The sequence below is a fragment of the Elgaria multicarinata genome, chromosome 19 (genome assembly GCF_023053635.1).
Source record: "Elgaria multicarinata webbii isolate HBS135686 ecotype San Diego chromosome 19, rElgMul1.1.pri, whole genome shotgun sequence".
Classification (NCBI taxonomy): domain Eukaryota; kingdom Metazoa; phylum Chordata; class Lepidosauria; order Squamata; family Anguidae; genus Elgaria; species Elgaria multicarinata.
The window spans coordinates 1,949,621-1,973,578 of NC_086189.1; the positions used below are offsets into that span (position 1 = coordinate 1,949,621).

Genomic DNA, 23,958 nt, shown 5'->3' on the forward strand with positions numbered 1-23,958 from the left:
GGTGATCCCCTTTTAGGCTCACCATAGCAAACAAACAGCCGGTTTGTAGATCAGAAAGATTCAGTCCTAGATTTGTAGAAGGCTAGGGCTCTTCTAACATCCAAGGTGTGGAGTTGTTTCTCAACATTAGATTTGGGGTTGGAGAAAAAGGCAGATAGCGATATGGATTTGTTATTTATTTATTTATTTATTTATTATTACATTTCTATACCGCCCAATAGCCGGAGCTCTCTGGGCGGTTCGTTAATGTGGAAGTCAGATGCTACCTTAGGCAGGAAGGTGATGTCAGGTCACAAGGACGCTGACTCCTTATGGAAGATCAGATATGGTGAGTCGAACCTGAGCGCTGCTAGCTCGCTGGCTCTTCTGGCAGAAATAATGGCCACAAGGAAGGCAACCTTCCAAGATAGGTATTGGATGCTGCAGGTAGCCATGGGTCTGAATGCTTTCATTGTCAATGCCTGGGGTTTGATGGGTGGCGCAAGATTGTTTAGACCTCTGAGGAAAGATTGGTCTAGAGGGTGAGCAAAGAGCGTGAAGCTGTCAACTGGTGGACGTTTGCTGGATATGGTGGCTAGATAGACCTGGATAGATTATCATTTTAGACCTTTGTGGAACAAGTGGGTGAGAAACTGAAGGACGGTTGCAATCAAACCGTTGTATAGGTCAAGTTCGTTGTTGCTTGCAAACTTGAGGAAAGCAGCCTGAACTTGTGTTGGGATGGAGGTTGGAGCATTGTCCTGTGGATTCTCCATGCCATGAGCTTGAGCGTCCCGAGATCAGGGTGAAGAACTCTGCTGTTGCTGTGGGAGAGAAGGTCGTGTAGGAGTGGAAGACGGACATAGTGACCCCGGGATAACCGGAGGAGTATTGGGAACCAGGTCTGTCTCAGCTACCATGGCGCTATCATGATACAGTCCATCCATTCTCGGTTTATTTTGGATGTTATCCTTGTTAACAAGGGGAAAATGGTGGGAACAGATAGAATAGGGTCCCTCTTCAGATGGTGATGCTTTGCCCTTTGGTGCGACCGTGTCTTCTGGAGACGGAATGGAGAGAGTCGGCGACAATTTGGAAGAGGCGTCAGATTCGTAGTCATTGTGTGGAACGGTGAGTTTTCTGAGGATGAGGACTCTGGGGATGAGCAGCCACAGGCGGGACCCAGTACCAGCTTGGCTGATCAACAGCCAGCAGAGGCCTCATCCAGTGCAAACTTAGAAGAGGAGCAAACAGACTTGTTACACGTGCCCTCGTTCAAACAGCAAAGGGCAGAGAAGGAGGCTTTACGCCGATCCAAGCGGATTGCTAATAAACGCCAGCTGAACAAGGAACAGCTGTGAGGCTGAGCTGGTGTATTTAGGTAGCAGTGTGCAGGCCAGCAAATTGTCAGAGCTTATCTGGTTTGCCTGGGAGAAGCTCTGGACCGTGTACCCTTGACCGTGCCGTGTTCCTGTTGGATAGTTTTGGACTCTGGACTTCTTGGACCCCGTGACTCTCTCCTGCCCTTTGAAACTTGGACTGGCTTATGGACTGTGGTGACTTGCTCTCTCATGCCTTTTGAACCCTGGATTGGTATTTGGAATTGGCTTGGAACTTTACGTGAGCACTAAAGACTGTTCTATTTGGTGTTTAACGTGTGTGAATACACATTATTGTTTATCGTTTAGTGCTGTGTTGTCTGATTCTTGGCGGGCTTCCCAGTCTGGGCACTCTGCCCAAAGAGATAAGCGAAAGTGGCTGGCTTCAGACCGGCTTCTTCAGGACAGTCATCAGGCGAATCCGGGGTGGGTGGGTGGATCCTGGTTGATTAGTAGTTGGCTTGACAGCAGAGGGGCTGTATGCCATTCACTTAGCGGGGGTGGAGGAAGTGGAGGGCATGTTGGTGGTGTAGGTCTCTGAAAGATTTGTTGAATTGTTGGATGGGATGGCGGTGGTTGTAGGAACCGTTCTCTTTGGTAAAGAACCTGGCATTCTTGGTAATTTGGCGAGTAGTCATGGTAATATGGTGACTGCTGGTGGCAACCGTAGTCATTATCCCAATCCCTGCATGCGGACCTGAATCAGTCGCAATGCCCTCGGTAGTCGGTGCGATAGTAATATTCTGATTCCCGTTCCACTGTATGGGAGTACGAGTGAGATTGGTATCGAGGGCTTGACCATCGACTCCAAGGCGGAGACGGAGTCCATCGGTGTAGAGGTTTTGCATCTCTCAGCTCAGAGGTGCTGATCGGTCCCTAAAAACATCTCGGGAGCGATTTTCCCTTGGTGTCAGTGTCAGTTGAGGTGGGGAGACTTCTCTGACCTCTCCCTCTGACGCGGTTGAGATAGGTTCAATGATAAGTGAAGGAAGTGGTGATCTCACCAACACTCTAATGGGGTTTCCATTAGAGGTGATGGCGGCGGTACAACTATTTTTGTTAGTTGTTTCTTTTTCTTCGCTGGTGGTTCCTCTGAAGTTCTTGGCTTTCTGGATTTTTTTGCCAATTTCCTTGCTACCATCTGAGTGAAGGAAGAGCTTGTTCTGGAGCCAATTGCTCTTCAGGTACTAAGTCTGCCATTGTTGTAATCTATTTTTGCACGTTGACTGCTTTAAGTCCACAGACGGAAACCATATTCCTGGACGTAGGAGTTGTAGTATCGAAGTAAGGATGGTCATCCTGAACTTCCTGATTTTGATGAAATGATTGAGGCCTCTCAAGTCCATTATGGGTTGAAGTCCTCTGTCCCTTTTCGGTGCCATGAAATATCTCGAGAAATAACCATCTGTCTCACAATATGGGATAACCCTCTGAATAGCACCCTTCTCGAGAAGGATTGTAGTTTCTGTTGTGAGCTGATGGAAAAATGCAGGTTGCTTACCTGTAACTGTAGTTTTTTGAGTGGTCATCTGTGCATTCACACATATGGGCTCTGTGCCTGCGCGGAGCTCGTGTTGGGAAACTTCTAAAGCTGAAAGGGTGTTTTTGGAGGGAACCCCTCCTGCACCATCCACTACACATGTCCCAGGGTTCCTGCCTCTCTCCTCAGTTCTCTGAGACCAAAGTCGGCCCCATGACAAAGAGAGAACCCACTCGGTACCAACAATAGTTATCATCGACACCGAAGTGGGGACCGTGGGAGGGCTGTGTGAATGCACAGATGACCACTCGAAGAACTACAGTGTGGAGAGCCAGTGTGGTGTAGTGGCTAAGGTGTTGGACTGGGAGTTGTGAAATCCGGGTTCTAGTCCCCACTCAGCCATAGAAACCCACTGGGTGACTTTGGGCTCAGCCCAACCTACCTCACAGGGTTGTTGTTGTGAGGATAACATGGAGAGGAGGAGGATTATGTATGCCGCCTTGGGTTCCTTGGAGGAAAAAAGGCAGGATCTAAATCTAATAAATAAATAAATAAATAAATAAATAAAAATACAGTTACAGGTAAGCAACCTGCATTTCTTCATTGTGGTCTCTGTGCATCACACATATGGGCGATTAACAAGCTCACTTACTGGAGGTGGGGAGGTGGAGATGTCCTAGTTCAGGATTGATGACAAAACTGCTTGTCCGAAATTGCAGTCAGCCCTCGCTCTGATGTCTAAGCGAAAGTGTGTAATAAACGTCAAGGATTGGGACCATGTCGCTGCCCTGCACAATTCCGGGATAGATACACTTCTCATAAAGGCTGTCAAGGGCAATACAGCTCTGGTAGAATGCACCTTGACAGAGTCTCCAAGCGTTAAACCAGCTTGATGGTTGATGCTATCCATGCTGCCAAGCGCTGAGATGACACCGACTGCCCCCGTTTGGTACTGCTGTAGCAAATGAACAGTCTGCTTGTTCTTCGAAAGGGTTCGGTTCTTGCCTTGTAAAAGGCAAGTGCTCCTCTAACATCCAAAGAATGAAGTTCAGATTCAGCTGGTGTCATTGGTGATGGGAAGAATGCCAGAAGGACCAGATCCTGATTCATATGGAATGATGAAATCACCTTTGGCAAGAAGGCCAAATCATGCCTGAGTATGACCTTGTTTCTATGGTACACTAGAAACGGTGTGTCCACTCGTAATGCTGCTAGTTCCCCTGCTCTCCGTGCAGAAGTAATAGCAACTAGGAAGGCAACTTTTAAAGAAAGTAATTGAATGTCTGTGGTCGCTAGCGGCTCAAATGGTTTTGATGTCAATATTTGTAAAACTACTGACAAGCTCCACTTGGGAGTGACAGATCGTACTGGTGGTGCTACATTTTTGACACCGCAAAGGAAACGTTGGACTGTGGGGTGAGTGAATAGCGAAACACCCTGTACAGAGCCACAGAACACTGATATTGCTGCCAAATAAACTTGGATTGAGGAAATATTCAGTCCTTTATAATTTAAAAAACACAAAAAGAGCAATATATCTCCCAAGGATGCTACAGTAGCGAGAAAGCAGTGATCCTTGGCAAATTTTACGAAAGACGTCCACTTAGCTCTGCATGCTTTCCTAGCAGCTGGCTTAAATGCTGCTAATAGAATGGAGTCGATCACTTGTCTGAACTCACAGTGCTGATATCCTCCACACAGTCAGATTGAGTGTTCGAGGATCGAGGTGCCTGGTCTTGGCCCGATCCCTGGTTAGAAGAGTGGGAGTAGCTGGTAGACATAGGAAAAGATAGTCGGCGAGCTTTCTGAGGAGGGTGAACCAATGTTGAAGAGGCCACCACAGTGTCACCATAATGCAATTTGTTTGATCCTGACTATTTTCTATAGGGAATGAGCAATGAGGGGAAATGGTAGGAATAGGTAGAAGAATTTCCCCATCCATTCTATCTGAAAGACATCGCCAAGCAGTATAGTAGGCATACTGTGTTTTGAGCTGTTGCGAACAAGTCTATGCGCGGATGGTCCCAAAGGTGGAAGATATGCTCCAGTATCGATGGACCTAGTTCCCACTCATGTAGAATGGGGCAAGTTCTGCTGAATGAATCCACTAGGCAGTTGTCCTTGCCCACAATGTATAACGCAGAAAGGAGGATTCCTCTGCATATTGCCCAATTGAACATTTCTATCATGAGTTTGTTCAGACGATGAGAACAGGTGCCGCCTTCCTTGTTTAGATACCATAGTACCACAGTATTGTCTGTGATAACCCTGACATGGATGGTTCGCAAGATGGGTTTTGAATGACCGAAGGGCCATGAAGACAGCCATTAGTTCTAAATAATTGATGAGTTGGTATTTGTACCAGCCTGTCCATATGCCCTGGGCTTGGAGAGATTCACAATGCACTCTCCATCCCGAAAGAGAGGCGTCTGTCACTACAGTCTTCAATACTGGAATCGGGATGAACAGCATGCCCTGTAGTGTGTCACCATCCACCATTGAAGTTCTTTCCGTATTTCTCTCGGTACTGTGAGTTTGGTCCTGTGGGCGTCCATATTCCCATGGAAGATTTTGAGGAACCAAGCCTGAAGGGGCCGCATTCATAGTCTGGCCCATCTGACGACGGTGACAGTTGAGGCCATCAGTCCTAGTAGCCTCTGTAGCTTGAAGGCTGTTGTATTCCCATTCAGGGAGAACTTGCTGGCCAATTTGACCAACGCATTGGCTCTTTGATGTAGAAGATATGCTTTGCTGGAGGTAGTGTCAAGGCTTGCACCCACAAACAGGATAGGCTCTGACAGGACAAGGTTGGATTTCTCATTTATTTATTTATTACATTTATATACCGCCCCATAGCCGAAGCTGTCTGGGCGGTTTACAACAGTCGTTGACCTTCAGTCCAAGGGAATCCAAGAGATTCAGGACGATCACGATCGCTTTCGCAAGTCTGACCCTGGTAGACAAGACCAGGAGCCAATCGTCAAGGTATGGATATACCTTGACACCCTGGAGCCTCAGGAATGTGCATATTACTGCCATACATTTGGTGAAAATTTGAGGCATTGTGGATAGTCAGAATGACAGTACTTTGAATTGGAACATATCGTCCCCGATGATAAAGTGGAGGTACTTCTGGTGGATGTCCTGGATGGCGATGTGAAAGTAGGTATCCTTGAGGTCCACGGATGCAAACCATATTCCTGAGCATAGAAGTGGCAAGATTGATGCTAGTGTCATCATTCTGAATTTCTTGGGTTTTAAAAAGTGATCGAGGTCTCTCAGGTCCAGTATGGGTCAAAGTCCCCTGTCCTTCTTCGGTACCGTGAAGTACCAGGAGAAAAACCTGTCGTAGGTCGAATAGGGGGTAACCCTTTGGATAGCTCTCTTCTTGAGGAGGGTAGTAGTTTCCAAAGACAGGATTTCTGATGGAGGAGTGATATTCACAGTACCGAGAGGAAGGAGGGTTTCGAATTCGATTAAATAGTCAAACTGGACAATCTCGATAACCCAAGCACCTGTGGTTATAAGGAGCCAATTGTTCAGGAATTTGGAGAGTAGGCTTCCGAATGGTAGGGGTTGCAGATGAGAGAAAGGAAGATTGTAAAAGTCAAAAGTGCTGTTTGGTTGTTGGTCATTCCTCGGATGGAATTGATGAGATCTACTAGACTGTTGTTTCCGTGGTTGGTGCTGAGGGTTGAATCTTGGTGGTTTATCAGAGTACTGTCATGGATTGTAGTACGGCTGAGGGGCAGAACCAACATCGTTGTTTGTATGCTGGTTGCTGGAATTGTGGAGACATGCCCATCTTTCGATTGTTAAAGTGGTTGAAAGAGAACTGAGGAGAGAGGCGGGTGGGACATGCGCAGTGGACGGTGGGGGAGGGGTTCCTGCCAAAAACACCCTTTCGGCTTTAGAAGTTTCCTGACATGAGCTCTGCGCAGGTGCAGAGCCCATATGTGCGATGCACGGAAACCACAACAAAGAAGTGATCCTCACAGTACCGAGGGGAGGGAGAACTTCAAATTCTATGAGATATCTAAACGGGACGATGTCGAGGACCCAGGCATCGGACGTGCTCTCCATCCAGTTCAGTAGAAAGTTACAAAGTAGGTTCCTAAAAGGTTACCTGAACAGGGGATCCGATGGAGTGTGGACAAAGTCAAAGGCGCTTCTTTGATAATTGGTTAAACCTCTGACGAGGTTGTTGGTATTGGTTTGAAGTTTGCTGTTTTCACGGTTGCTGGTATTGCGAATAACGCTGAGGCTGATCTGAGTACTGTCTAGAATTGTGGTACAGTTGTGACATGCCCATCGGCACTGCCAGTGTTGTGGTTGTGAGACGTGCGGGGCATGCCCATTTTTCTTGCAGTGACTTTAGCTTTCTATATAGCCTCCATCACTTTGTCGGTGTTCACATTAAAATGGCCTTCCCCATTGAAGGGGAGGTCTACGATACGGGAATGTGCCTCTGGAGTCAACCCCACGGATCGAAGCCATGGCGTTGTAGGGCGACCGCCCCATCGCTTTCGCACCACAATCTACAAGGTGACAAACTGTATTCAGCAGCAGTCTGGAGAGTAGGAGGGCTTCATTTTGAAAGACTCTGGTCAGTTCTCTCTGCTCTTCTGGCAAGAGCATCCATCTTTCCCCATAAAAATAACTGGTACCTAGACATCATGACCTGTATGCCTAGGGCAGTGGACAAGTAAATCTAAGTGACATCCTTCTTTATCCGCAGGTGAGGCATGCAATTTCTGTGACCTGCCCTGCGAGGACTCCACAATTACGGCGTTTGGCCATGGGTGTGTGAACAGGAAAGAAGCGTCTTTTCCCTGTACCCTATAGAGGGACTCTAGACTTCTTGAAGTAGGTGCCATGGAAGCTGGTGCTTTCCAAGACTGCTTCACTGTGTGAAGTAAAGTGAGTCGGAATGGAATGGAGACTGGAGAAGTTGATTCAGTATAGACAACATCAAAGACTGGGTCTGAATTTTTTTCAGAGGGTTGTTGTGTCTCAATGCCCAATGATTGAGCCCTACGGAGGATTTGATCCAAAAAATAGTAAGTATCCTCAGAGGGCGAAGCTCCTTCTTGAGTTGTGGCCACATCATCAGGCGATTGAATAGAAGGCACAGCGGAAGAATAAGAGCTAGAGTCAGATTTGTAACCTTCTGCAGAATAAGGTGCGTGTGGGCAATGCGGATCTGATCCTCCGCATACGACCTGCTCCTCTACCAGGGCAACTCGAGCCTGGACTCGAGATCGATCAGGCGAGGAGATTGGTGATGATACTTGAATAACTTGGAGCTGGGAGACATTGCTAGCTCTTGCTCCATCTTGCGGTTGATATCGCTGAGGTGGTGGAAGCTGTGAAGGTGCCAACGAAGTCGATACCGATAAAGATGTTGTGACTGGTGATTGATGTCGATGTGGCAGACTTCCTTCCTCAGGTTGCCTTGACGATGGCGCTGTCAACGGGATGGTGAGAAGTATTGAAGAGGAGGAGGATATCAAGGATAGTCCCCATAACGATTAATGCCACCTTGCCAATCATAATATTGGTATGAAAGGTGGGGTGGTATCGAGCAGTTAGAATAAGTGTCCCAATCCCTCGATGGAGGGTTGTGTGGTTCCCAGCACTCAGTCGGGTAATATTCTCAATCCCGATTATCTCTGGAGCCTACAGAGTCCTTTTACAACTTCAATGGCTGCCAGTCCAGGTCCAATTCAAAGTGCTGGTACTAACTTTCAACGCCCTAAACGGCTTGAGGCCAGGTTACGCCTCCTCCCATATGTGCCTGCCCGGACCTTAAGATCATCCACAGGGACCCTTTTCCGAGAGCCCCTGCCAAAGGAAGTGAGGCAGGTGGCTACTAGGAGCAGGGCTTTCTCCGCTGTGGCACCCCAGCTGTGGAACGAGCTCCCTAGAGAGGTTCAGCTGGTGCCTACACTGTATTCTTTCCATCGCCAGCTGAAGACCTTTTTATTTTCTCAGTATTTTAACACCTATTAACTTAAATTTTAAACTTTGCTGTTTTAATTCCATATTTTAACCTATATCAATTTTTGCTGTGTGGTTTTATCCTGGTTGTGCTTTTTATATTGTATTTTGTATTTGTGTTTTTAGATTGTTGGTTGTTTTTATGCCCTTCATGATTTTAATTTTTGTGAACCACCCAGAGAGTTTCGGCTGTTGGGCGGTACAAAAATGTAATAAATAAATAAATAAATAAATAATACAGAGATGGGAGCTTAATCTCTTTGCCAGTCTCGGGTCTCCTGACCAGTTAAAGGCGGTTGGTACATGTTGGGAAGGAGAAGGATCTTGAATTTCTCCCTCTGATACCGAGGTCGAAGGTGCAGGTCTCAGTCCCAAAGGGTTATCGTGAGCCATCGGTACGGAGACAGAAAGTCACGGAATAGGCCACCCCATTCGTAAAGGAACTGTTGGTTCCGAAGTCTGCAATTTTGAAGATTCATCTTTCTTCTTTTTATGCTCAGTACCTGCTGGCCTGGCAGTGTGGGCCTTTTTTGCAAGCTTTTTTGCAGTACTCAGAATCAGAGATTGTCCAGGAGATGGTGGTTCAAGTGGACCTGCAGTCGTGGTCAACATTCCTGGATTTTGAAAGGGAGTTGTTACTGACTTTGTGGTTGCAGTCTTCGAATGAACTGCAACCTCTAAAGCTTTTTGCCAAACAGACTGCGAAGGCGATAAGTTCTATGGTGTTTTGTTTGTTTGGTAAACTTTGAACAAAAACGGCAGGTGTCCACAACATGTGTTTCACCCAAACACAGTAGGCATAAAGAATGTCTGTCTGACAGAGGAAGCTTACTGCCTCACTCCAGGCACTTTCAAAGGGGGGGCTTTATCGCCATGCAGTCCAACGTGACTAAAATCTCTCTCGGCACTTTGTTTTTTCTAAGAAAAACACAGACATTCACCAAAAGACGTCTGTCTAGAAAGGCGGTTGAAAGAGAACTGAGAAGGGCGAGAACCCACGGACATGTGCAGCAGACAGTGAGGGAGGGGTTCCCGCCCAAAACGTTTTTTCCTCGTCTGTGAAGTTTCCCGAATGAGCTCCTCACAGGCGCAGAGCCCATATGTGCGATGTACAGAGACCACAAAGAAGGAGGACCTGTTGTAAGGTGTACCACAAGGCGCCATCCTATTTCCAATGCACGGCCATTGGGACAGATCATCCGGAGGCATGGGGCGTGGTGCTATCAGTATACTGATGACAATCAAATATAGAATTATAGCATCATAGAATAGTAGAGTTGGAAGGGGCCTACAAGGCCATCGAGTCCAACCCCCTGCTCAATGCAGGAAGCCACCCTAAAGCATCCCTGACAGATGGTTGTCCAGCTGCCTCTTGAATGCCTCTAGTGTGGGAGAGCCCACCACCTCCCTAGGTAACTGGTTCCACTTTCGTACTGCTCAAACAGTCAGAAATTTTTCCTGATGTCCAGCTGGAATCTGGCTTCCTGTAACTTGAGCCCATTATTCTATGTGCTGCACTCTGGGATGATTGAGAATCATAGAATCATAGAATAGCAGAGTTGGAAGGGGCCTACAAGGCCATCGAGTCCAACCCCCTGCTCAATGCAGGAATCCACCCTAAAGCATCCCTGACAGATGGTTGTCCAGCTGCCTCTTGAAGGCCTCTAGTGTGGGAGAGCCCACAACCTCCCTAGGTAGCTGATTCCACCGTCGCACTGCTCTAACAGTCAGGAAGTTTTTCCTGATGTCCAGCCGGAATCTGGCTTCCTTTAACTTGAGCCCGTTATTCCGTGTCCTGCACTCTGGGAGGATCGAGAAGAGATCCTGGCCCTCCTCTGTGTGACAACCTTTTAAGTATTTGAAGAGTGCTATCATGTCTCCCCTCAATCTTCTCTTCTCCAGGCTAAACATGCCCAGTTCTTTCAGTCTCTCTTCATAGGGCTTTGTTTCTAGACCTCTGATCATCCTAGTTGCCCACAACCTCCCTAGTCTCCCCTCAATCTTCTCCCTCAATCTTCTCAATCATGTCTCCCCTCAATCTTCTCTTCTCAAGGCTAAACATACATTTCTCTATACCTTCGATATCAGCATCAGCTAAGGATAGTGTGTCTCCTCTGAATGAATGCTTGGAGGTGGTAATGGGCTGGATGAGGAAAAACAAACTGAAGCTGAATCCAGACAAGACGGAGGTGCTTACTGTCAAGGGCTATAACCTGGGTTTGGAGGTGCCAACTAGTTATTGATGGGGTTACACTCCCCCTGAATGACCGTTCGCAGCTTGGGTGTCATGCCCTGCGTGGACATGGAGTCAGGGGATGAGGAATTGGAGGAACCTGGACCCAGTACCAAGGGGGCTAGCCCAGGGAACGTGGAGTCTGGGCCAGCAGAGATTCCTGCAGAGCCAGAAGGGGAAAAGCCGGGCACAAGTGTGCCAGCAGGGACCTCTGCCAATCCAGAGAGCCCAGATGAGGAGGCAAGCTTAACAACTCCGTCGTTTAGTCAGCAGCGTGCGGAGAAAGAATCTAGGCGGCGCTCCCACAGGCTTTCTCTAAAACGCCGAGCAATTAAGGAACAGCTGGGGGAGCGTGATTCAGCATAAATATGCAGCAGGAAGCCGAGGAAGCTTTGTCAGAGGTTAACTGAGTTATCTGGCGAAAGCCTCGGTCTCTGGATCCTTTGACCCCTTGCCTTGCTGCTCGGACTCTTGCCTTGCTTCTTGCCTTGACTCTGGACCGGCCGTGACTACATCTTCCTGCTCTTGCCCTGCTGAACCCCTGGACCGTGTTTGGACTTCGTTGACTGCTTGTTGTGCTGACCATTGGACTGACCCTTGACCACGTTGCCTGCCAAAGCCCTAGACCTTGGACTTGCTACAGACCAACCTACCTGCCGTAAGCCTGGACCCTTGCTTTGCTTTCTCTCAGTTGCTCCCAGCTCCGTTCCTGCCTTCGTCTCCTGTGTTCCAAACCTTTTACTGCCTGCTTGTATTTCCTAATAAAGACCAATTGCATTCCTGAGAGTCTCTAGTGTTTATCTATCGTCAGCCTTTGGTAGCTTTCCCGGACATTGGGGGTGCTTCTGGATCCGTCGCTCTAAATGACAGCTCAGATAGATGCGATGGCCAGGAGTGTCTATCAGCTTCGGCTGATATGCCAGCTGCACCCTTTCCTAGAGTTGGAAGACCTAAAGATGGAAGTACACGCACTGGTAACTTCGAGGCTTGACTTCTGCAATATGCTGTACATGGGGCTACCTTTGTACCTAGTTTGGAAACTTCAGGAAAGGAAAGGAACCTCTCATGCAAAGCGCTTGAGTCATTACTGACTGCTAGAGGGGCGTCTGCTTTCGCTGACTTTTTCTTGGTAGACTTTGTAGTGGGGTGGTTTGCCATTGCCTTCCGCAGTCGTGGTTACCTTTCCCCCAGCTAGCTGGGTACTCATTTTACCGACCTCGGAAGGATGGAAGGCTGAGTCAACCTGAGCCGGCTGCCTGAGAACCAGCTTCCGCTGGGATTGAACTCAGGCCGTGGGGAGAGTTTTGCAGTAACTGCCGCTTACCACTCTGCGCCACACGAGGCTCTTGGAAACTTCAACTAGTTAAAAATACAGCAGCCAGTTTGGTCACCAGTACACCAAGGGGTGACTTACCCCAACATTAAAATCACCCCACTGGCTGCCAATTAGTTTCCGGGCATAGTACAAAGTGTTGGCTATTACCTTTACATAAGAACACAAGTGCCATGCTGGATCAGACCAAGTGCCATGCTGGATCAGACCAAGTGCCATGCTGGATCAGACCAAGTGCCATGCTGGATCAGACTAGTCCAGCACTCTGTTCACAGTGGCCAACCAGCCATCAGCCAGGGACCAACAAAGCAGGACATGGTGAAACAGCACCCTCCCACCCATGTTCCCCAGCAACTGGTGCACACAGGCTTCCTGCCTCAAATACTGGAGATAGCACACACCATTGGGGCTAGTAGCCACTGATAGCCTTTGCCTCCAGGAATTTATCCAACCCCCTTTTAAAGCCATCCAAATGGGTGGCCATCACTGCATGTTGTGGTAGTGAGTTCCATAATTTAACTATGCGCTGTGTGAAAAAGTACTTCCTTTTATTCATCCTGAATCTCCCACCGATCAGCTTCATGGGATGACCCCGGGCACTAGTATTTTAAAGCCTTTAAAGCTGTACATGGTTTGGGTCCAGGTTACCTGCGGGATCGTACAATCCACCCCGCACACTTAGGTCCTCTGGGAAGAATTTACTACAGTCAGCCAAAACTAGGTTGACAACTGTTACCCAGAGAACCTTTTCTTCTGCTGTCCCCAGACTGTGGAATGGCCTGTCGGGAGAGATTTGTCAGCTTTATACTCAGAGAGTTTAAGACAGCCATAAAGACTCTTCCATCAGGCCTATCCAAATTAATTTTAAACCTAAGAATTTTAAGACGTTCTGATTGTTATTTTAATATTGTATTGGTTTTATATGCTCTTTTAATTAGTTTTATTCATTTGATTTATATTGTATATATTGTATTATTGTATTTAATGTTCTCCACCTCAATCCAGAGGGAGAGGCGGGTAAGAAATAAATTATCATCATCATCAACAACATCATCCAGGCAGCTAGCTGCACAAGCACCATCTCATCTGAGGGCCAAGGCTCACCTTCCCTTTCATCCTTGGGGGAAAGAAACACCCAGCCACTACAGGTAGCCCTAATTCTATACATGTGAGCCCTTCATACTTGCTGGGGCACACACATACTGCATTTGTAACCAGGGATTTAGAACCGAGAATCGCCTGTCAGGGCACAACGGTCCCCCACCTCAAGAGCTACCAGTGAGGTTTCCACTGCGCCTAATGGAGTTTCATGTTTCCTCCACAACTTAAAAGAAGAGCCCTGAGTCTGGATCAGAGCAAAAGCCCATCAAATCCAGCATTTTGTTCTCACAGTGGCCACCCGGATGCCCCCAGGGAAGCCTAAAAGCAGAACGTGAAGGCAGCAGCACTCTCCCACTCAGGGCTGGCGCTACCATTAGGCCAACTAGGCAGCCGCCGAGGGTGCAGTCCTCAGAGGGGCGCAGTACTGACCTTTAAGGGTCACAGTTTTATACCAGCTGTCCCCACCTCATGCATGCCAGGTACTCCAGGATGGAGTTCATGGCGCGTCCCTGAGAGGAAAAAAGAGAGGTAGAGGAGAAGGCGCACCAGTAGCAGGAGGGACGTTACGAGGCAGTAGAGGTACCCGCCTCTCGCTTTGTGGCTGCTCCTCCTCTCTCGACCATTGTAAAGCCGTCCGCGAGGTAAATATTGTCCTAATATAGCACCAGGGGGACTGGCACGTGCTTGCCCGCTGGCCAATGGGGGCCCAAGTTAGGCAAGCCCTTGGCGCGCAACCTGGGATGCAGCTGGCCCAGCCTGGGCATCATCAGCTCCAACTTTGCCAAAGCAGCAGCAGTGGCGGCGATGTGGGCAGAACTGCGGGGAGGTGCCTAGTCATTCTTACCTGCCCAGTCATGCTTAAACCATGAAGGGATCCAGACAGAGACAAACCCCAACAAAAGTGCTAAGTTGGAGATCCTGCATTGTTGTATCACATGATTTTTCCAAAAACTCAAAAACCTGAACATTTCAAGTCTTGTGCTTTTTATTTTTTCTATGAAATATCTGTTCTTAAAAAATAGAAGTTGGCATTTTTGGGGTGGGTGCGTGCAAGTAGCTTGCCTTGCCTGGGCTACAAAATAGTCTGGCGCCGGCCTGTTCCCACTCCGGTTCCCCAGCAATTAGTAAACTGCCCCTGACATGGTCTAGCCATCAGGGCTAGTAGCTGCCGACGGCCTTCTCTGCCCCAAGGAATTTGTCTTTAAAAGTCATTCAAGTCTATGCAAGAAGTCGCATGTTTCCCTACTCACACCTGAATGTCTAGACTGGTCATTTTGAGGCATTCGGTGTGATGTGCACATGCACACGCACGCACCCTCCAGGACTTCTGTCCATTTGCCCACTCACACCCTAGAATCCTCGCAATGTTCGTAAGGTCTCTGTTATCTCCAGCTCTGGGCCTGTGTAGGTTATCCAGAAGGGGGAGCTCATATGCAGCTTTGAGGCATGCAACGCTGTCTCACCACATGCCTTTTCCTACAGCAAGTGGGACTTCTGTACACACACATGCACACTTCGTTCTGTCTGAGTTTTAAAATCAAACTCAGGAAAGGCAGCCGTGGTTGAAAATGATGCAGCCAAACAGCAAGCAACTGCTGCCAGAATCTTCAGACATTCAACAAAATATACATTGCCAGATTAGGAAGTTATCTCAAATTTCTAGCTGCCAGTATTATAAAACCATACTCAGGGGTGAGTAGAAGGAAGATTTGGATCTGGTGGTAGATCTCTGGTAGATTGGCAAGGATTTCTGATTCCCTATCATTCTTCCTATCTTTCCTCTCTCATCTCACACTATTCCCCCGCTCGTGCTCTTCGCTCCTCTGATGCCATGTTTCTCACCTGCCCAAGGGTCTCTCCTTCCCTTGCTCGGCTTCGTCCATTTTCTTCTGCTGCCCCTTATGCCTGGGACGCTCTTCCAGAACATTTGAGAACTACAAGTTCAATCGCAGCTTTTAAAGCTCAGCTAAAAACTTTTCTTTTTCCTAAAGCTTTTAAAACTTGATTTTGTTCTGACTTTATACTGCTAGTTTTACCCTACCCTGTGCCTGTTTGGTGCATTCTCTTCCCCTCCTTATTGTTTTATTACGATTTTATTAGAATGTAAGCCTATGCGGCAGGGTCTTGCTATTTACTGTTTTACTCTGTACAGCACCATGTACATTGATGGTGCTATATAAATAAATAAATAAATAATAATAACAATAATATAACACTGATTCTGGCCTGCTTGCATTGGCTTCCTATAAGTTTCCAAACCCAATTCAAGGTGCTGGTTTTAACCTATAAAGCCTTACACAGCTTGGGATCACAATATCAAAAGCATCACAAGTGATGGTTTCTTCTCATATCCCTTGACAATGAGGGTAGGAAATATGGTTTTAAATTTTTGTATATTTCTTTTTAATGTTCACTGTTTTTAACTTCTGTAAAGTGCCCAAAGAGCTTTGGCTATGGGGTGGTATACAAATGTAATGAATAAATAAATAAATATGGATTGGAGAAACACTGGGGGCTTGGGGGGACTGCAATGATTGCGCTTAAATATTTAAAATAGTATTGAAAAATTATTTCGACTATGGGTTTTTAAGTTGTCATTTTGTGACAACTTAAATTTGAGAAGAAGCAATCATCAAAGCAAGCAGAGAAGGAAACACCTCTTGGCTGGCTTTATCCTATTCTCATGGCTGGGGATTTTGAGCCCCCCAAGAATTCTCTTTCCAGATAACACGCGTGAGTGAGGTCTCTCTTGGTATTTCCAGCAGCAATCAAGCAGGGCATGAAGCCAACGGGCACCCCTGTCTGATGTTCTCAGCAGCTGGTTCTCGGAGGCAGGCTGCCTCTCAACAGGAAGGCCCACCTTCCCCACCGAGGTGAGCACATGGTTCGGCCACTCTTCATGGCACTGCCTTCATATCATCCCGTTAGAAGAGCCCTGAGGAGCATCAGAACAGAAGCCTCTCCACCCCCACATCCTGATGGCGATGCCCACAACCATCACATCTGGTGGCAGAGAGTGCCAGGCGCTCATTGTGTGAAGTGCCGTTTTGTTTGCTTGTCCTGAATGAGCACACACACACTGCTCCCCCATGGCTTTTCTTCCAGAGAGAGAAAAGATGGTAGTCTCTGTGAGCTTTTCTACACATGGCTGTTAATCCGCTGTATCTATTTTTGGTTTCATCACAGAATTGAGATTCAAGCACTTCCCAAGAACATTTCCTTTCCTGTTTTTCCGCTACATGACCTCTACGTGGCACTGTGGAATTGAGAAATGTGTGATATACCAACTGCGCCCTTATCTGGACAGAGATAGCCTAGCTACAGTTATCCATGCTCTGATAACCTCTTGTTTGGATTACTGCAATGCCTTATACGTGGGGCTGCCTTTGAAAACAGTCCAGAAACTTCAACTGGTACAAAACAGGGCAGCACGGTTACTAACAGGGACTGGCCGACGAGACCACATCACGCCAGTCCTTTTCCAGCTTCATTGGCTGCCAGTCCAGGTCCGGGCCGATTCAAAGTGCTGGTATTAACATTTAAAGCCCTAAACAGCTTGGGGCCAGGCTATCTGAAGGAACGCCTCTTCCCATATGTACCTGCCCGGACCCTAAGGTCATCCTCAGGGGTCCTTCTCCGCGAGCCCCTGCCAAAGGAAGTGAGGCAGGTGGCTATCAGGAGGAGGGCCTTCTCTGCTGTGGCATCCCGGTTGTGGAATGAGCTCTCTAAGGAGGTTCGCTTGACACCTACATTATATGCTTTTAGACGCCAGGTGAAGACCTTTTTATTCTCCCAGCATTTTAACAGTCTATAAAAAAAAATTAACTTGGTGTTTTAAATTTGTAATTTTGCACAGCTGCTGTTTTTATCTGGTTGAGTTTTTATATTGTATTTTATATTATGGTTTTATACTGTTTTTTTATACTTTGAATGTTTTAATTTTTGTGAACCACCCAGAGAGCTCCAGCTATTGAGCGGTATAGAAATGTAATAAATAAATAAATAAATAAAATAGTGCAAATGCACTATTTCTTTTGCTTCCACAGTTAAATGCTGCATTTCCCCTGCTTTAACTAAACACACTGAAACGGCTGGTTAGACACAGAAGTGAAACTGGAGGGTCATGATGTCATCTAAAGAGCCTGTAAACAGATGTGAGTAGGAATGACGAGTGCATGATAAATGCTTTGTGTAGAAAAGCACTGTATCTTTTCTCTCTCCAAAAGAAAGTCATATGGTAAGAAGGGGCGATTTCCTGCAAACAAATGGATAAGATAGGAACGGGTTCAACGGGTTCCGTAGACGGATACTGTTCCTCCGCTCAGTTTGAATCCACTTGCAGCTGCTTTACCTGAGATGGGGAAGGAGCATCGGGGTGTTGGTTGGTTGGGGAGAAGCAGGGGATGACAACTAAAGTGTAATTCCGTCTTCACTGAGGAGTCCATCCTGTTATGTATCCTAACAAAACGCACACACACCTAAAACTTTAGCCTGTAAACCTGCAAACTGATCAATTCAATCAATGGGAAAACTTTTTAAATTAACTATAAAGGAATCCCCAATAAACTCTGTTGGGCAACTCTCTCTCTCTCTCTCTCTCTCTCTCTCTCTCTCTCTCTCTCACTCACACACACAGAGAACTTTCTCTCAAGTAGGAAGGGATGCCTCTTCTAAAATGGTACCTGCTGCGATACAGACAGGTGCCCATCAAAAAAAAGGAAGGGTGCTTCACCCACCCACCCGCTCCCGCTGCTTCAAAACCTTTATTTCATAGTCCTATGTTTTGACTGACAGTGAGATCAAAACAAACTCAATGAATCAATGATGATTTCCTGATTAAAAACCATACTCAAAACATGTACGGGCTGCTTCCCTTTTCCTCAAACTGACTTTGGACCCACTTCTTCACTGTGTGAGGAGTGATTGGTTCCTCTGTGCAGTGACAGACCCCAAAACCCTGCCAACGCAGCCTAACAGCAGCTGTCCCCTCCCCCCTCCCCCGCCCCAGCCAACCCCCTTTCCCTGGGAAGGTAAAGCCAAGCAGCGACCACCGACCTAGCTTACCGAGCGTCTGCTGGTTGCGGACCCCGCCGATCACCACGCAGATCTCTGCCGGCACTTCTCCGGCCCCCTCTTTCACGTTCTTCTTGGAATCTTTGGCATCGTCCTGCCAGATCACTTCCTGAATGTAGTCATCTGGTATCTCTGTCTTCACCTTCACCTCGGCCATCGTCGCTCCTGTTGCCTCCTCGCTGGGTGAGCACGGGGATGCTGCTGAATCGGAGCCTTCTGCCTTCATGCTCTTCTGGGACTGCTTCAGGCGCTCCCTTGGTTGGGGAAGGGGTGGCAGGGGAGGGGAGCAACAAAGCAAAATGTTCTGGCATCAAACACTTCGTCATCAAGTACCAGCAGGCGTCCTGGTGTTTTAATATTATTAATGGGACTTTAGTTAAAAAACACAACAACCAAGGCAACTAGAAAGCCAGTACATATTAAATTCAGCACCTGCAACAGCCAATATTGGTGATCTTAAATGTCTGCTTGGTGGAGGTGGCTGTTGGTCCAAGCGGTACACAAAAAGGTAGAGAAGTCTCAGGTTGCTATAGAAAAGTTTAGAATCATAGAATAAGAGTAGAGTTGGAAGGGGCCTATGAGACCAATGAATCCAACCCCCTGCTCAATGCAGGAAAGCATACCTGACAGATGGCTGTCCAGCTGCCTCTTGAAGGCCTCTAGTGTGGGAGAGCCCATGACCTCCCTAGGTAATTGGTTCCATGGTCATACATCAGTTTTTCCTGATGTCCAGCCAGAATCGGGCTTCATGTAACAAAGACAGATTATAAAACACATGGTCTTCGATGTCTATATACTAATGCCCAGAGCATGGGAAACAAACAGAATGAACTTGAACTCTCATTACATGAAGGCAAATATGACTTGATAGGTATAACTGAAACTTGGTGGGATGACTCTCATGACTGGAATATAGCAATTGAAGGATATTACTTGTTCAAAAAGAACAGAAGAATTAGAAAGGGAGGTGGAGTTGCACTATATGTTAAAAATACCTATCCCTGCACAGAAATACAGGCGGATCAGACTGGGAGCCCCGTCGAGAGCATCTGGATTAAAATAACTGGGGCAAGGAATAAAAAGAACATGATAATAGAAGTCTACTACCGACCCCCCAATTAAGGAGAAGACGAGGACGAAACTTTTGAGAAACAAATTGCCAGTGTTTCAAGGAAGTGTGATGTAGTAGTGATGGGGGACTTCAATTACCGTGATATCTGCAGGGAGACAAATACTGCCAAAAGCGTCCCTTCCAAGAAATTCCTGACATGTGTGGGTGATAACTTTCTCCTACAGAAAGTGGAGGAAAGAACTAGAGGATCGGCAATCCTTGACTTGATATTGACCAACAGGGATGACTTAGTGGATAAAGTGGCAGTTAGAGAACTCTGGGGGAAAGTGACCACATCATACTTGAATTCTTGATTATGAAGGAGACAAAAGTTGAGTGTAGCCATACACGTACTCTGGATTTTAGGAAAGCTGATTTTAATAAACTCAGAACTATAATAAGTAAGGTCCCGTGGCAAGTGAGCCTAATGAGAAAAGGAGTGCAGGATGGGTGGGAGTATTTTAAAAAGGAAATTTTAAAGGCACAGTTACAAACAATTCCAACAAGGAGAAAAGATAGAAGACAACAGAGGAAACCAATGTGGCTCCACAAAAACCTGAAAACAAAAAAAGATACATACAGGAAGTGGAAGGAAGGCCAGGCTACAAAAGAAGAGTACAGAAGGTGGCGCAGAAGTGCCGAAATGGCGTCAGGAAGGCTAAAGCTGAGAATGAGCTGAGGTTAGCGAGGGATGCTAAAAGAAATAAAAAAGCTTACTTCAGATACGTGAGTAGTAAAAGACAGAGGAAAGAAATGGTGGTTCAACTGCCTTAATGAGGATGGCAAATTGATAACAGATGACAAAGAAAAGGCTGAAGTGCTCAATTCCTACTTTGCCTCAATCGGACAACTGGAGGAGGGCTAACGTTGTCCCTATCTTCAAAAAGGGCAAAAAGGAGGAACCTGGGAACTACAGACCAGTCAGTCTGACATCCATCCCTGGGAAAATTCTGGAGCAGATTATAAAGAAGTCAGTCTGTAAACACCTTGAAATCAATGCGGTGATCACTAGAAGCCAACATGGATTTGTCAGGAACAAGTCCTGTCAGACTAATTTGATCTCATTTTTTGATGAGGTAACGTCCCTTGTGGACTGTGGGAATGCTGTGGATGTCATATATCTTGACTTCAGCAAAGCTTCTGACAAAGTGCCCCATGATATTCTGATTAACAAACTAGCTAAAAGTGGGCTAAATGGAACAACTATTAGGTGGATTCACAATTGGCTACAGAACCGGACTCAAAGAGTACTTATCAATGGAACCTTCTCAAACTGGGGAGAGGCGACGATTGGGGTACCGCAGGGATCAGTCCTGGGCCCAGTGCACTTCAACATTTTTATTAATGATTTGGACGAGGAGGTGCAGGGAACGCTGATCAAATTTATAGATGACACAAAATTGGGTGGGATAGCTAATACCCTGGAAGACAGAAACAAACTTCAAAGTGATCTTGATAGGCTGGAGTGCTGGGCTGAAAACAACAGAATGAAATTTAATAGGGATAAATGCCAAGTTCTACATTTAGGAAATAGAAACCAAAGGCACAGTTACAAGATGGGGGATACTTGACTCAGCAATACTACAAATGAGAAGGACCTTGGAATTGTTGTATATCGCAAGCTGAATAGGAGCCAACAGTGCGATATGGCTGCAAGAAAGGCAAATGCTATTTTGGGCTGCATTAATAGAAGTATAGCTTCGAAATCACGTGAGGTACTGGTTCCTCTCTATTCGGCCCTGGTTAGGCCTCATCTAGAGTATTGCGTCCAGTTCTGGGCTCCACAATTCAAGAAGGATGCAGACAAGCTGGAGCGTGTTCAGAGAAGGGCGACCAGGATGATCAGGGGTCTGGAAACAAAGCCCTATAAAGAGAGACTGAAAGAACTGAGCATGTTCAGCCTGGAGAAGAGAAGATTGAGGGGAGACATGATAACACTCTTCAAATACTTAAAAGGTTGTCACACAGAGGAGCGCCAGGATCTCTTCTCGATCCTCCCAGAGTGCAGGACACGGAATAACGGGCTCAAGTTAAAGGAAGCCAGATTCCGGCTGGACATCAGGAAAAACTTCCTGACTGTTAGAGAAGTATGACAATGGAATCAGTTACCTAGGGAGGTTGTGGGCTCTCCCACACTAGAGGCCTTCAAGAGGCAGCTGGACAACCATCTGTTGGGTATGCTTTAGGGTGGCTTCCTGCATTGAGCAGGGGGTTGGACTCGATGGCCTTGTAGGCCCCTTCCAACTCTGCTGTTCTATGATTCTATGAATCCAGCATAGACACTGGTGGAACTCCCTGCCGTAAGGTGTAGGGAGGACCACAGACTCACATGGCTTTAAAAGGGTTAGGCATATTTGAGGAGGAAGCTATTCGTGGAGGATAAGTCGTGGGCTTTCTCAAGGCATCTGACTGGCTGGGCCAGTTGGATCCACTTGGGTTAGATCCAGCCTCAGGGCTCTTCTTATGCTCAAGTTCTGTCCCAACTCTTTCCATTCATATGTATGCAATGGAATTCCCTGACTATTTTAGCCTTGCTCTGGGACTCTGGCTTGAGTGCTACTTACCAGAAAGGATGCTGATTTCATAGAGAAAACTGAAATATCAGGAAGACGCCTAGATTGCTGGATGATTGTGCTAAGTACAGATATAGTCAATGGGCTAAGTAGGATGGAATCGCTGCTTAGAAATTCCAGCAGATAAGAGTGACTGAACCGTGAAGGCAGGTAGGTAGAGGCCCTGTGGCTGAGCACCTTCTCAGCTGATAGGGGAGGTTGCGACTGGCCTAGCTTGCAAACTGCTCCCAAGGGAACGCCCTTGGTGGTGTCACGGCCAGCAGCTCGACATGGGGGATGTCTATACAGGTTCTTTAGCCCAACCTAAACGCATAGATTCGCATTTCAAGACACATGACGCAGCCGCCTATTCACCATTGTGCTGGGTTTTTAACACGATAACGAGCATATTCGTAGTTGCGATTTACCATGAGTTTGGGATCAACGTCCGAGTTTGCACCGCATTATAGTTATGTGTCGTTGGGGGAGTTAAATCGCATTTGACATGTGGGCGTAGCTTTGAGGGCGATTGTCTGATTTCCCGTCTTCCCACCTACCGCATCCTCCTCTGGCTCCCTCATTCCTTCGCGCCGTTTTCATCTTGAATTATATGATTCTGCAGAGCTCCGCAGATAGAGCTTATAATATTAAAACAAAGAGGGGGGAACAGGCAACCAGCAGGGCAAGATGCTCTCTCTTGAGCGGAGCGCCTCTCCACTCAAACCCTGCGCTTCTCCTGCCTTTGGGAAACCTTTTCTTTAAGGGTTGTCCTTTGCAATGCGCTGCTTCCCCCCCCTCCCCGCATTCTTCTCTGCTGCCTCGTTCCTTTCCCCCTTCCTGGTTTTTCTCTTATATGTATCTGTGGAGCTCCGCAGATAAAATTTATAGCTTCACTCGTCTCTACTCAGCATCGTATGTGCGTACGTGCGCATTAATAACTTTATTACAAAAAAAATTCAGGTGATCAATCACTGTTGCTGCTGCAGTGTGGTGCTCTTTGCCTAGATTCGAATCAACAAAAATCCGGGTTTATATTCAATGAGGAGCAATCCCGTTGCCATATAGATGGGGACATGGTCAGCTTTTTTGTGAGGAAAGTGGCTTGGAGACTTCTGGTCTATTTGCAGTGTCTCCGTCTCCCAGATATACGGGCTGAGATATATGGACTCTCTCACTGGGAGAGAGTTGTAGCTCAGTGGGGGAGGCCCTGCTTTGCCTGAAGAGACCCTGGTTGAAGCCCTGGCAGAAGAGAGCTCCGCCTGCAGCCCTGAAGAACCGCTGCTGCCAGTCAGTCCTGAGCCCGGTGGGTCAACAGCCCAGCTCAGCTCAAGGCAGCTTCTTCTCCTCTGGACGCCATTCATGCCATGTGAAGGATTCAATCTATAGATGCGGGGAATTCAAACGCAGTTCTCCGCATCAATGATAACAGAAGCATTTTAAGCATTAGCCAGGAATCGTTCTGGACTCCTCCTGACTACAAACAGCAACAGCATGAAAGGAATGGATCTTGTGGCATCGGGAGTTTGCATTTTTGAGATGCAGAACGACATTCCATGAATAATAAAACAAGGACCTAAAAGCTGTTTTAAAACACACACTCCTCCCTTATGAAGGAGAATCGGGGCGGGGGGGACCCAATTATAAGAGGCCATTTCTTATAGCTAGGAATAATTTGTCATGCAATTCTCAGAAGACAGCAACAGAAGCAACACATACA

At 47.0% G+C, this 23,958-nt stretch overlaps 1 protein-coding gene across 5 annotated transcripts in view; it reads right to left on the reverse strand.

The window, feature by feature from the left end:
• Window positions 1–23,958, reverse strand: part of ZNF618 (zinc finger protein 618) — a 131,231-nt gene that overhangs the window by 45,292 nt on the left and 61,981 nt on the right. For all 5 annotated transcript variants that reach the window (XM_063144450.1, XM_063144454.1, XM_063144452.1 and 2 more), the window contains exon 3: window positions 18,570–18,832. In XM_063144450.1, coding sequence (XP_063000520.1) covers window positions 18,570–18,832 — 263 coding nt within the window. The remainder of the gene's footprint in view (window positions 1–18,569; window positions 18,833–23,958) is intronic.